At 43.7% G+C, this 15,102-nt stretch overlaps 1 protein-coding gene across 1 annotated transcript; it reads right to left on the reverse strand.

Moving 5' to 3' along the window:
• Nucleotides 1–787: 787 nt before the first annotated feature.
• Nucleotides 788–14,307, reverse strand: TMEM220 (transmembrane protein 220). The gene is made up of 6 exons (XM_075014786.1): nt 14,085–14,307; nt 10,738–10,767; nt 10,034–10,094; nt 7,788–7,911; nt 4,954–5,013; nt 788–1,579 (listed from the first exon to the last, which is right to left on the reverse strand). The coding sequence occupies exons 1-6, from the start codon at nt 14,172–14,174 to the stop codon at nt 1,447–1,449; spliced, it is 498 nt and encodes a 165-aa protein (XP_074870887.1). The 5' UTR covers nt 14,175–14,307; the 3' UTR covers nt 788–1,446.
• Between the last annotated feature and the right edge of the window lie 795 nt (nt 14,308–15,102).

A 15,102-nucleotide genomic window follows, 5' to 3' on the forward strand; every position in this document is an offset into this window, starting at 1 on the left:
TGAAATCTCCTTCAGAGAAGCTCACAAAGAGTTGCTCCTTTTTCCAAAATACCCATCATCTTTCGTTATTTTCAATAGGCCCAAGAACAAACGTCCTCAATCAGGACGTGCTCTCTTAAAATGGCAAGTGCCTCCCATTTTTCCAAGTGAGAATAAAATAAACCAAAGCTCAGGGAAGACAATATGCAGGCTTTTGGGAGGCAGACAGAAAAGCCATGAGAAGTAGTAGTACTGCCATATTTGCTAAGGGCAGCTTCTGTTTTTAGTGAGACTGAGATAACCATTTTGGAAATGGTGGGACTTCACAGTCAACCTCCCTAAAATTCCCTGCACAGAGAACCCATGTTATTCCATTAACATGATCAATGAGGGAGGAAAGTCTTGATAGAAGATGTTGAATTTCTAAACACACCCATTAAATTTTAACCCTAGTTGTAAATTCTTAAAAAATTCATTCGATACTCAAATGATCAGGCCTGGAGAGCACATACTATATTTTTCATACAGAGGCCGAATCCCTGCTCTTAGTACAAAATCAAACTTTATCCCAACTATAAAACTGCAGTTGGTATGCCCTAATAGACAAGCAGACAAAGAGTAGGAAGAGAAATAAAAGAACAACTTAATGTAACAACTTGGGTAAGGTCACACAGCAGGTCACTGGTAGCATTTGGAATAGAATGCAGGTGTCAGACTCCTAGACCAGAGTTCTAGCTCTTAGACCATGATACCTGTCAATCCTTCTCATACACTTAGATGGCCCGTGAGTAATAAAGACCACAACAGGCATGCTTGACACCTTTAATACTTTGTGGAAAAGATTTCTAAGAAATTTGTGACTCATCTGAGAAGCAACTCTACAGTCAATCAATCAAAAACCTTCTCAATTTCTTGTCCACCTTCCACCTCAGCCTAAAATGACAGAGATTGAGCTCTTCTCATTGTGTGGACAGAGAGAACAGATAACACGGTAATTGTTTCAGATATCCCAGCAGCCACTGACAGCACTGTCCACACAATTATGATTGTACACTTGCACGATCTGATGGAGGAGGGGAGGACCACAGTTGAATGCCTCTGTCCTTTCTATGAATACCTAGCAGATGCTGCTGTACAATTGCTTATCCACATAAGGCACATATTTACTGGAATCTACTCTGCTCCTGTTCATTGTGTTACTGAAGGAGACAGCAATACAGGAGCTGTGGTGTCATTGCTACATGAAGGACATGATTAGAAATCCAGGGGTTGGTCCATGGATGGAGCAGATAGCTGGATAATGATAAGAAAAAATCTTGAAATTGCACTCTTTGAGGTAGCAAAGATGTTGCTGGTCCATAGCTGAAGTTCCTATTGGTTCACTAACAGTTTTCAACTAAGAATCAAAAGCTGAAGGCAAGTAGGTTGGAAATCCAATACTTATTGTGCCTGTTTGGTCCTGCCTGGTTAAATCACAGTCTTGCAGTGAATGGGCCAGGATGATCGCATCTCTGAGTTCATGTAAATGTATAGCCATGTTACAAATGGGAAGAGAGAGAGAGAAACTGCAACCATCAGACTAATTCCACACAGGGGATTTCTAAAAAGAACAAAAGACAGTGGTGTTACTTCAGATCAAACCCAGCTAGCAGAAGAGGTGCCTTAATTTGGGATAAGATTCATCATCAGTTAGGGGGAACCTAGAGAAAAGCAGTGCTAATGAGTTGCCACCTAGAACAATGAGGTGTCAGAGAAGCTGCCTAAAGCTACAGCTGCCGCAGAAGTCCCCTGGCTGCTGCTACTATTGGTGTCTTCTCTGAAACTTTTGTGCCTGCTCCCAAACCCTGCTCTTTACTGTGACTGGAAAATGGAGCAGGCAGCAACATGTGTCCACAATCCTGCCTACTTGTTCCTCTTCTCTGTTCCTTTTCCATCTGCTTTGAAGAGCTGCTCAGCTGTACCAAATACATATAGCCACCCAACTTTCAGTTACTGACATCAGACTCCCTTACCATTCTTGCAGCAACAGCAAAGATAAATCTCTGTTCAGCAAGTAAGAATCCAGGCAGCATCAGGGCACTGAAGGGAAGAAATGCTGGGACTTCAGCTAACGGGCACAATGGAGACAGGGATTCAAGCAGCCAGATTTTGTTAGACTCACAGTTTGCATGTACTTTTTTTTTCAGCTTCCACATAAAGATTCCTCAGACTATGTTTTCAGTAGGCCTATACCAAAGTATAATTCTTAATGACCTGGTATAAACACAGCAAACATACATGCTGCACGTCCATTGCTGCCTCTTTAACTTCTGGGGGAAGCAAATACCACAAGAACAAAGACACAGAAGAGCATTTTTGTGCTTCTTTTTGAAGTAAAGCTATAATTTAATCTTTAAAGTGAGAGCTGATGGTACTCCATAACAGCAAGCATACTCTTTGCACCCCTTACTATGCCAGGACCTGGCCTTTCTTGATTTGTGGAATTACACTGAGATTTAGTTGCATAACTAGAGATCACCACATTTGTACTGGGTCTGGATTTGATTTTAACTCACCAGAAAAGCTTTGAGTAAACACTGTCATTTAACCCTTCTCTAGACAAATAAAGCAGATGGATAACCACTTTTGCTATTTTCTTTCAAATACTGGCGTCTGGCCTATTACAAACACTGTTTCTTTGCATTGCATGGCATGCAGGTACTGCTCTCTAAAGACAGCATCTCTGCAGGGTTCCAGGATCTTTGCTCTTTTCAGTTCTAATAGAACAGTCCTAGTTCTTAAAGATTTCTGATGGAAGAGGGCAGTACTAATGTGGCAGACCACAAGATAAGACCCCTACTGGACATCACGCACCACTCTCTAGGACAGTGGTTCTGAAACAGAGGTACGTATGTCCCCCTAGGGCAGGGGTGGGGAACCTTTTTTGGGTTGGGGGCCACTGACCCACAGAAAAACCAGTTGGGGGCCACACAAATGAGAATCAAAACAAGGAAACAAAAAAAACAATACAAAACCCCTCACTGATGATGTCCCTGACTGAAAGAAAATAAATGAAAAGATGACAGTGTGGGAGGAGCTGCCAGGAAGCAAACTTGGGGTGTGGGGTCCAGGCAGGAGAGGGGTGCAGGAGGATGCTGGAGGTCTTAGCAAGTGGGGGTGCAGGCACCATCAGGGAGTTGGGGTCTGGGCAATGGTGGGGTGCTTACCTGTCATAGCTCAACAGGGGCACACACTCCAAGGCACTGCTCTAAGCTGCACCAATTGGCCACAATTCCAGCCAGTCAGAGTGACAGGGAAAAAGCATCTCCAGGCAGTGCTTCTTGGTATTGCTGCTCCCTCATGTGGGAGCGGGGAGTGGGAGTGCAAGCACCATATGGAGCTGCTTCTGGCCCCCACCAGGCAGAGACTGGGGACCAGATCCAGGCCGTGACTTCCCTGACTGCAGCCTATGAGGGTTGGGGCTCCACACACCCCACCCTGCAGTGCACTGGATGCAGGGAAGGGGAATCCCAAACCTCACAGGCTGGATCCAGACAAGCTGTGGGCCAGATCCAGACTTCCCCACCCCAGCCCTTTATGCTGCAAATGACCATCAGACCTTGTCCTTCCAGAAATGCAACAAGTTGTTATAAACATTTTCAGTGGGCAATACTTTGCAAAAGAACTTTCAACTTCTCCAAGAATTCTGAAAGTGGTCAAGAGCCACACTCTTCCATGATACCAGTGAAGGAGGGGTGGAGTGTGGGATGGAGGTTAGGTGCAGAAGGTAGCTTGGGATCAGGGACTGGAGTGCAGGAGGGGCTGTGGGGTCTGGGAGGGAGTTGGGGAGAAAGAGGGGGCTGTGACATGGGTAGGAGTGCAGAAGGGCTGCAGGGATTTGGGTTGTGATGAGGGTAGGGGATTGGGGCACAAATGGCTTGGGTTATGTGGGGTAGAGATGTAAGAAGGTGGCAGAGGGTTGGGCAGAGAGAGGGGCTAGGGTGCCAGAGGCAGGCTCTTACTTACTTGGGCAACTCCCAGATAAGAGCCCAGCTGGGCCCTCACAAGGGTCCTTGCTTTCCATGTCCCAACACTGGCTGCAGGGGCCATTTGGGGCTGACTCTGAATGCCAAGACAGGAGGGGAGAGGGGTACTTCACAAGTGGTCTGTCCTGCAAACAGGCAGATCCTATTGGCCAAAAATGGGGGCAGCATGTGAAGCCTCCCCCTCCTCCCTCAGACTGGCAGCATTCAGAAAGCTGTTCTGAACATAAAGTGGAGATAGGGCAGGGCAGGCAGGATCCAGCCAGCTAAAAATGTAACACAAAACCAAAATCACCTATGGACTGGGAAACGGCTGCAGCGAGCCCTGTAGTATATATAAACTCTTTCATATCCAGCAGCCTCGGGAGTGGGAGGTTGCCCGATATTCAACTATTTTGGATAACAGAGAAGTCTACCTAGCAATGCAGAACACTAAAGAAAAACAAAATTAGATATTAAGAAACAAACAAAAATGTATGCAGAGTACTTTACCAACAGTAGTACTATGTGCAGTAAACTGATATTGTATTTTCTGTATTTATGTGTTTGCTATCACTATACTGTACTTACAGAAAACGTAACTAAATTTTACTTATGCTCTTCTATCTGATTTGCCAGCAATGATAACAATTTTTCTGATTTGTCAACTTTGATAACAATTTTTGGACCTCTGTGCTTTATATATCGAGTCTGTTCTAGTAGGCCTATAGATCTGAAGAAGTGGGTCTGTCCCATGAAAGTTTATCACCTGATAAATTATTTTGTTAATCTTTGAAGTGCTACATGACTGCTTTGTTGTTTTGATAGATTACAGACTAACACAGCTATCTCTCTGGTATTACTTATGGTTAAAATGCTGGTTATTTGAGAGTTCCAGATAATAGAATGTTGGAAATGAAAGTTTACTGTACCATTTTAATCATTATTTACCATGAATATACAAAAGACTTACTTTGCTGAATTGCGGCAAAGACTCATCCATACTGTAATAATCACCAGACCAAACAATTCCCTATACAAAACAAATCAAGAAAAAAATCTGAGTACAATGTGCACAAGCATTTGCTTACCCAAAGGACAAATTATTTGCCCAAAAAAAAAAAAAAAAAAAAAAGGTAGCATGCAAGTGTACCCAAGAGAAATTAGATTTATTATTAAATCAGGGTCTCAGCTAACAACTCTGAATGGAATTCCTGCCCCTCATTTTACCTACACGCAACCTATCTACAGAATTAACAGAGACTTCTGCATTTGTTTTCTACTGCACTCCTAACTTTGCATTTATATAATGACATGATAGCTGAATACGAACAAACGTACACCATGGCTGCTGGACTGAAATTGTGAAATACAGATAATCCTATAAGATATACCTGATGGTGCCCACTGTCCATTTGAACAGCAGCATAACCCAACATCCCTTTGTACACAAGCAAGCACTTTGCTTACTCAAAGAAAGGAATCTCTGAGGTTTTGCCTCAGGGGAGATTTCCTCCACCACCTTCAAACCTTTCACCCCAGACTTGGTAGCAGTGGGGACTATGCCATCATGTCTCCAGTAGTTGGACAGTATGCCAGCCCAGAATACTAGGTACATGGTACCATCCAAACAAAAGCAGGAGGGATAGCAACTGATGAGTTTTCTGGGGGAAAAAAATCTATTTTGTTATGTACATTACAGTAAACTCTTTCATATCTGGCAGCCCCATGACTGGAGGTTGCTGGATATTCAAATATTCTGGATAATACAGAGGTATACCTAGCAACGCAGAACACTAAAGAAAAACAAGGTTGGATATTAAGGAACAAACAAAAAGTATGCCAAATACTTTCTTTACCAACAACGGTAGTACTGGACACTGTAAACTTATACTGTATTTATTTGCATTTATTTTTACTATTCTATACTTATGGAAAACACAATTAAAATTTATGTATGGTTAAAATACCACTTATTTGAGAGTTCTGGATGATAGAATGCCGCTTAAGACAGAGTTCACTGTGTAATAAGTTTTTCTTATTAAAAACAAACTAGTTTGAAATGAAATCTGAATTTAATATGGAATATATTTAGGCCTAAATTTATTATTCAAACATTTAAACAAACAATTATATACTGAATCCATGAGCCTGTATGCCTGCTTTTCTATATAGAGAAATATATTTTACCGTGCTTCTAACTTTTGAGATCAAGCTTTATAAATGTGGCACAATAGTTCAGATTAACTAATTTAGGAGACGGTCTCATTTTCAAAAGTCTTAAGCAGGCTGCAGAATTTAATATCCTGTCACTTTTATACAGGCCTATTTGAAAACTTTCCCAGACTGACCTGAAATAATCTTCTTAATTCACTGACCACAGTTAATCCTTTTGTTTAATGAATCATTTAGCTGTAAATGTGAAACATGTTTTGCCAATGGAAATTTATGTACCCCAAATATTTAAGTTTGTTTTAGTAAAAATGAACATTATATGCTACTGTGTGCATTTAATTAAATTCCAGTTAGCATCCTAATGAAGTTAGGTAGATCCTGATCAAAAAGTTCACCTATAAACAAGCAACAGTATATCATCTACCATTTCTGACATACTAAAATGTATGGTTTATAAGAATTTGAAAAATATTAAATTAAATAGTTCACTCGATGAGGCGGCAAAAAGAATTAACAAATCTAGCAAAAAGGCTCTATTTAGTTACAAATCAACATATTGTAATGCTTGTCTCAACCAATGAGAGTGCACCTTTCTTCAGAAAATAAAGGAAGTCTAAATGGAAAAGGTATATTAAAATGATGTAAATAAAGTGATTTAAATCATCACTTTGCCTTGAACACAAGACTTGAAACTTACCCAGTTCCTGCCTCTAAAGCTCTGGAGTCAGAACAAAGGGGGCTTACAAGGTGCACAGTGCCAGTCTGGGGAGTTTTGAAAGCCAAAACCAACCCTAACATCGTCGAGGACTGATCCAAGCAAAGCAAACAGAGGATTCAGCCAAGTTACAACTTGGCTTATTGACCCCTTCATCAATTGCTTGTCCAAAATACTGCTGGACTACCAACGCCCTGGGTGAATTCCTCACTAGCTTAACTCTTCTTTTGAGACCCAACCTACTCACTACATCAACCAAAGAAGAGATGCTTGCCCTGCTTAGGAAGGAGCTGCCAGAGGACAAGCTGCTTCATGCGTAGCCTGTACAGAATCAATAGAAATGGAAGGGACCTCAAGAAGTCATCGCATCCAGTCCCCTGACCTCGTGGCAGGACCAAGCACCGTTTAGACCATCCCTGATAGATGTCTATCTAACTTGCTCTTAAATATCTCCAGAGCTAGAGATTCCACAACCTCCCTAGGCAATTTATTCCAGTGTTTAACCATCCTGACAGGAAGTTTTTCCTAATTAGAATAAGGTTCCAGTGAAACCACGTTAGCATGTGACCGGTTTCATTCTTATTGGAACTCGTCAGATGTGTGTAAACTACTGTATATAGCGTGATTCGAACCCAGGACGCCTTCGTCATAGTCAAGGACGATACCATATCTCCATGGATTCACAGCATTGGTTGTGGGAAAGGAGTTTATGTAGATCAGTTGGATTGATCACTTTCCCAGATAACTGGACCAACAACTGTTGGCCACGTGTGCTACGTTCACGAGTGAGTGAACTGTAAGCACACTCCAAATCGGGGTTGACTATATTTATTATTTTCCTGATGTCCAACCTAAACATCCCTTGATGCAGTTTAAACCCAAAGTATGGGTTAGTACAGAACAAATTAGTTACTCACCTTCCTTCCTCTTCGTGCAAGATGTTACTTTCTGCATAAGTTAACAAGGAGAACCCCAATGCAACAGTCCCAAGTAAACAAACAGCTGAACACACATTGGACAGGCTCCTCCACACAATGTTATCTGGGGAAGAACAGACTGGAGCTACTATATGTCTAAGAACATATCCCATTAACAAGTTTCACACTGTAAAGAAGCTCCATGAACGTGGACTCTAACAAACATACATGCACTAGGAAGGAGAACTGTAGGAGTGTCTGCTGAAATACTAGGCAGGACTTGTTTTTTTAAGTATCCAAATGTTTGGAATGGTGAAGGAAAGATGGTCTAGAAATATTGTTGACAAACACAAGCTCTGGGTCAATTTCAGATTCTACTTCCCAAGAATTCAACTCCTTGTCAGGTCCACAGCGATGAAGGCTGTAACAAATCCTCCCTAGAAAACAAAAATGCTCCACTGTTCAATGGTTTCCAAAAAGGCCACAGAGTCTCCATACAGCAAGAGCAGGACTTTCCAACTCTGTGCCCACTGTCAAGCTCTTGGCAGTGACATTAAAGGCATGAGATGCCCCTGCCTCAAGCAAGACAAAATATTCCAGGATAGTTTAGAAGGGGCCCAGACACAGGCTCTTGACACTTACAGGTCCATGATAGGGAGCCATGGGAGGCAGAGGTGAGTGAATGACAAATAGGTCTCTGGTTGACCTCCATAATGACAAGTCAATAAATCAAAAGGCTTAATGAAACAAAATGTCTTCAGGGCTGAACCCTCCAGTGGAAGGAAAGCTCCAGGCAAGAATGACCATTACAGGCTTCCAATACAGAAGAGAGCTATGAATTATTTTTAAGTTTGCAATAGATCTACATAAAAGGCTGATGGTTATGTTGAACTGGTGACAGCTCAGGGTTTTTCATAGTCCTAATGTGAAATTCTTCTTAATTAATTTGGCAGTATTAAGACAAAAATAATTAGGAAAAACAAGTGTCTTTCTAATGCATAAGTATGCTGAAAATAAACTTCAGGCTGTATAAACAAAAACGAATCTGGAAAAGCTATTTCACTTTCTAACATTCCTGTTTGTTTACATTTGCCATTTATCTCAAATTGGGCATTGAAAATATACTTTGTTTCACTTTCAGACTCTCATGCACTAGTAAAATGCTGCAATGTTGAGGGTGCAAACACTGCAGAGCCTGGCTTCTTTATGAGCAGAAATTGCTACATTTGTATTTAACACAGCCCTCATTTTGAGAGGTAGAGTTAATGCAGCATGTTACAGAAAAAACACTGAGCTCTTTCATTGAGATTTTATATTGTTTTTGTCTGGATTTTCTTTAATCCACAATAAAAGTTATTCAGTGTACAAAGTTGTAAATTAGCATCCAGAAAACAATTTTTTCAAAATTCTTTCCAATTAAATAAAAAAGATCAAGGAAAGACATATATTGATCTTTGATTGTATAAATCTTACTTTTATTTTCTGGGCTAAATTTGGCCTGAGGAGGTCTCTGTATATACACCAATCTCAACCAGCACATACCATCTCCCACTGACTGTACAATTTTAAAATGCCTTCCCATGCCATATTATAATTACTAAGAATATTAGACTACTGTATGTGCACTTGTTTGGTAATTGCATTCTACGCTATGGTAGTTATATCCCTCTCTCTTCCGAACATGGTAAAAATATTAACTTTAGCCCTTCTAGGCAACAGGCAAGGATTAAAAACAAAAAGAAAATATGCATCTGATGAAGTGAGTTTTACCCACCAAAGCTTATGCCTAAAGAAACCTGTTAATCTTTAAGGTGCCACAGAATTTCACATTGTGTTTTGCAACAGTTTACAGATAGGGAAACAGAGAGAAGTTCTGTGGCTTGCCAGTTAGAGTGGCAGAGCCAAAGATTAGAACATGAAAGTTTCTGGCTCAGTTTCATGCTCAGCCCAACTGATCATCATTCTGTGCTAGAACCAGATTGGTGTAGCATAGGTATAGAAACAAGGAAATCTCAGGACGGGGAATTTATTCAGAGACAATGGACTACATCCATTTCCAGGACGTACACCTGCAAACAGGAAAGCAGTCATCATCATTGCTGGGAATGGACATCTCACTGCCTGCAGTTCTGGGCAGCTGACCACATTTCCATGCAACCCTGGATTTGCCATGACACAAAGGAAAAACCAATTTCTTTAGGGTAAAGATCTGACCAGTGAGTCCATTCAGAATGTCAATATCATACCTGTAATTGATGGGTTAAGGCCAACAAGCAGTGTAAGGACAGCAGGTACAACGTAGATCACCTGTTAGTGAGATATACGAAGTCCACTCCGTATGAGAGGGCAGAGTACAGAAAAGCAGCCACAACCCTTCCAGATCATTTACACACTGCAGCAGAGTAGGTAATCTGGAGCAATTACAATACAGAGACATGATGCAGAGCCCAGAGGGAGGAGTCAGGAGACATGAACCCAAGGTAAGGAGGAGAAGAAAAAGTTGCTGCTTGCCCAGGACAAAGATGGTAAGGGGTGGGGCCAAGTAAAGTGAAATAAAAACCTGGGAAGTGCCATGAAGGTAATTCAATTTGATAACTTGTCCACTGCTTTGATAACTTGTCCACTATTCAGAAAGAAGATTATGTTTCCAAAAGCTGTAGTTCTTAAAAGATGCCTATTTTATCCAGAAAATGGATGTAAAACCCAAATCAAATCAGGCTTCAGGTTTTACCTGCTCCAGGCAAACTTATGGAGCCCATTCAGGTGGTTTGAAATCATACATTTATTGTGAATTTGTGCACCACAAGTCAGGTCAAAGTTAGAAAAGCCACTGCTAAACTTTCATAACAGAAAAAGGGACAGATGTACAACAAAGAAGAGTATTAAGGATTCTCTCCTATAAAATGCTCCAGATTCTTCAGCAACTAGGAAAGTCTGCAGTCATACTCACAATCCATAGTTCTGCATCAGGGTCATTTATCTGGAATGACAAACAAGTCAGAATGAGCACTCAGCCAAAAATCTCATGGGCTTCCACCTGGTATCAGGAATCTCAAACCTACCTTTGTCCTCCCAGCTGGGTCAAGAATAACAATTACTTTATTTAAAGGATTCTCCTGGCTCAAATTTCTCTTATTTTGGAGAAGAGAGTTGGTTAGAGCTAGCATGCATGCATAGGTACCCTGCTGCCGTCATCATCTGGACACGCTTGCAGAGAATCCAGAGATCAAAATTTTGTTGTGCAGGGAGCACATTTTCCCTGTCAACAACTTAAACAGAATTAAGCATGACACTTGATAACATCAAAGTATAAGAACTGGAGAAAGCTTTCAGTGTCAACACTAGAACAAAACCGCCAATCTGAGCCAGCTTGTGTTTGGACTCAGTCAAGAAATAACATACAGTACTTTTGGTTCAGTACTAGCTTGTGAATAAAGAGAGTTGAGCTCTGTTCCCAACTTTACTCAGGCAAGTCACTTCCCCTCTCAGTACCTCAATTGTTCCATCTGTAAAACACATCACCTCTTCAGAGGACTTTTAGTTTTCCAGATTTCATTTCAGTCAATGATTTTCTAGCTTTGCAAAAGTAAGCTCTCCCCTGAGAGTCAAACACTCTCAGGTGCCTCTGGCCTGGAGCCCCAGTCATCACAAACGCCACAGTGTGCTCTTACTGGGACCCCACTCTTTAAATACCCTTCTGAAACCTCTGAAGTTTGTGTTTTAATGAAGAGGAATTTTCACAACAATCTGCAAAGAGAGGCTGCTGAACTCTCTTTTATATTCAAATTTGACACATTAACACATAGTTTGAACCTAGATGTGAATTTTCTGGGTCATTATAGGGGCTCTTTTGCATACTTGACTTAATCTACATACTATCAAAACAAAAAAGCCGCCTACACCCTACACTCTTCTAGCTTCCCTCCTGCACACATAACTAGATCCATTGTTTACAGTCAAGCCCTTAGGTACAATCGCATTTGCTCTGATCCCACTGTCAGAGACCAAAAACTACAAGATCTCTACCAAATATTCATAAACTTGAATTACCCACCAGGAGAAATAAAAAAAACAAATACCCAGAGACCTGCTACTCCAAGACAGGCCCAAAAAAGGCCAAGAACAGAACATCACTGGTCATCATCTACAGCCCCCAACTCAAACCACTGCAATGAATTATTAAAGACCTACAACCTATCCTTAATCAGGATGCCACACTCCTGAAGGCCCCAGGTGACATGTCTGTTCTCTCCTACAGACAACCTCCCAACCTTATGAGGATTCTAACCAATAGCCACAGTCTACACCGCAGGAATACCAGTCCTGGGACCTTTCCTTGCAACAAAGCCCGCTGCCAGCTTTGTCCACGTATCTATTCTGGCGATACCATCACTGGACCTAACCAGGCTAATCACAGAATCTCGGGCACATTCTCATATTCCTCAACTAACATCATATATGCCATCATGTGCCAACAATGTCCACATGCTTTGTGTATTGGACAGACTTCAAACTCTCTCAGACAAAGAGTTAATGGGCACAAAACAGACATCAAAACATTCCTGATCCACAAACCAGTTAGTCTACATTTTAATTGAGTGGGCCATTCTGTTAATGACTTAAGAGTCTGCGTCTTATTGAAGAAAAATTTTCAGTCTGCTTTAGAAAGAGAAGCTGCTGAACTCTCTTTCATATTCAAATTCAACACATTAACATGTGGTTTGAACCAGGATGCAAATTTTCTGGGACATTATAGCGGCTCTTTGGCATACTTGGCTTAATCTAATTCTTGACTCCCCCGCCCCTCTGCTCTCTGATTTGCTGACCTTGATAATTTTTTTCTGATTTGTCAACGCTGATTACTGTTTTTGGTTCTCTATGCCTTAAATATTGAGTCTGTTCTGGTATGGCTATGGTCTGAAGAAGTGGGTCTGTCCCACGAAAGCTCACCTAATAAATTATTTTGTTAGTCTTTAAAGTGCTACTTGACTGCTTTTTTGTTTTGATAGTATATAGACTAGCATGGCTTTCCCTCAGTTACTATCCTAAGGAACAGGTTATCAATAAGGCTGTCAAACAATTACAAAAAATAATTGTGATTAATCAAGATTTTAAAAAACCTCAGTTTTAATTACATTGTCAAGCAATAACAGAATCCCATGTTTTTAAATATTTTGGATGTTCTCTACATTTTCAAATGTACTGATTTCAATCAGAACCCAGAACACAAAATGTGCAGTGTTAACTTTCTATTTATTTTATTACAAATATCTGCATTGTAAAAAAGAAACAAAACCCTCACTATTTAAAGTCACTCAATACAAGTACTGCACTGTAGTGCACTTGATGGTGAAAATGCAACTTACAAATACAGTATTGTTTTATTTTTGAGGGCCTTTAACTTCTCCACCAGCCCCTCCCCAGACTGACCCCACCCCATTCACTCCCCCTCTGCACTGACACCACCCCCATCTGCACATCACATAGAACTGGAAGAGACCTTGGGAGGTCATTGAGTCCAGTCCCCTTCCCTCTTGGCAGAACCAAGCACCAGCCCTTTTTAAAAAACAAAAACAAAATAAAAACAAACAAGAAGTCCCCCTTATAGACTAACAGATATTTTGGAGCATGAGCTTTCATGGGCAAAGACCCCCTTCCTCAGTGGGGGGCGGGGTTCAGAGGAGGTCTCAGTAAAGGGAAGGACCAAAGTATTTGCCCCAAATCCTGAAACGGGCCCTTCAAGAATTGAACTCAGAACCCTGGGGGTAGCAGGCCACTACAGTACTCACACTACTAAGCTATCCCTCACTGACCTCACCCCCATTCACACCCCTCCAAGTCTGACTGACCTCACCCCCACCCCTCTCTCCTCACCTGACTGACCCTGCCCCATTCACCCCTCTCCAAGTCTGACTGACTCCACCCCCTCACCTCACCTGATTGACCCCACCCCATTCACCCCCTCCAAGTCTGACTGACCTCACCCCCACCCCTCTCCCCTCACCTGACTGACCCTGTCCCATTCACCCCTCTCCAAGTCTGACTGACTCCGCCCCCTCCCCTCACCTGACTGACCCCGCCCCCACCTCTCTCCCCTCACCTGACTGACCCCGCCCCATTCACCCCCTCCAAGTCTGACTGACTCCACCCCCTCACCTCACCTGAGTGACCCCGCCCCATTCACCCCTCTCCAAGCCTGACTGACTCCGCGCCCGCCCCCTCACCTCACCGACCCCGCCCCCGTTCACCCTTCGGGCCCTGCGCCCCTCGCCTTAGGCGCTCTCGGCCCGGCCTCACCTGCACGGCTGCCGCCAGCCCGAAGAAGACGGCCATGAGGAGACTGCAGAATCTCCACAGGCGGCCCGACGCGAGGCAGCTCCCCGCCATGGTGCGGCTCCTCCCCGGGGCGGGGCGGGGCGCGCCGAAGACGCGGGCGCTGCTGGGAGGCCGTTAGCCTGGGGCGGGGCGCGCCGAAGACGCGGGCGCTGCTGGGAGGCCGTTAGCCCGGGGCGGAGCAGGCTCGGCGCGCAAGTGCTGCTGTACGCTACCGGAAGCGGCAGAGCCGGTCGTGCGGCTGCTGGCGCGGGGCGGGGGCCCTTCCGAGCCGGCGTGGTCGCGCAGTCGACGAGGCTGCGCGCCTGGCTGCCCGACCAGCTCTGAGGCAGCGGCGGTGCGGAGCGCGGGCTGTGGGCCGGCCGCTCTTGTGGGTGGTGTTTCGCGGAGCCCGGGATGCAAGACTGGCTCCTAATTGGAAACGAGGCGATGGCAGCCGTGAGGAAGCCGCGTTGTCCTTTCAAAGCCGATCGGTGGTTACAGCTCAGTCCCGAACGTACCGAGTAAAGCTCGTTGGAAAGCGCCTGCTTCTTTCCGTGCCCTGGCGGCTACCTTACTTCCTCGTGGGGAGGGATCTTGCGTGCAGGAGAGGGCTCCGTGCTGGGGCAGAGTGTTGGGGTGCAGGCGTCAAGAGGGGCATCTGACATGGGGTGGGGGCCATGGGTGCAGGAGGAAGTGCAAGCTGCAGGCAGCGCAGGGAAGATTTGGGGATGCACCTACAATGGGATCAGCATGCAGAGCTGGCTCTCCCCTGCTGCCAGGGGCCCCCAAAGATGTGCCAGCAGCCAGCCACCCCTGGGAGCAGCATGGGGCCACAGCATGCAGGCAGGCTGCCTGAAGTCTGCTGTGCTGGTGGACTTTTAGCAGTCTGGAGATCATAACCAACTGGCAGAGAATCACAATTGATGGCTGTTGACCACTAATTTATGAGTTTATTTTTCTGAGGGTGCCCCTTAGTCTGGGGACTGAAGCAGCAGCCTCT

The sequence above is a fragment of the Carettochelys insculpta genome, chromosome 20 (genome assembly GCF_033958435.1).
Source record: "Carettochelys insculpta isolate YL-2023 chromosome 20, ASM3395843v1, whole genome shotgun sequence".
In the NCBI taxonomy this organism is placed as follows: domain Eukaryota; kingdom Metazoa; phylum Chordata; order Testudines; family Carettochelyidae; genus Carettochelys; species Carettochelys insculpta.

What these genes read in the sequence shown, in the direction of transcription:
- TMEM220 (XM_075014786.1), bottom strand. Translation starts at nt 14,174, where the DNA reads ATGGCGGGGAGCTGCCTCGCGTCGGGCCGCCTGTGGAGATTCTGCAGT. An exon ending in GGCTGGCGGCAGCCGTGCAG is followed by an intron (nt 10,768 to 14,084) that starts GTGAGGCCGGGC and finishes TTGTCATTCCAG; the next exon opens with ATAAATGACCCTGATGCAGA. An exon ending in CTTTGCCGCAATTCAGCAAA is followed by an intron (nt 1,580 to 4,953) that starts GTAAGTCTTTTG and finishes TGTTCTTTTTAG; the next exon opens with AAATCCCCTGTGTGGAATTA.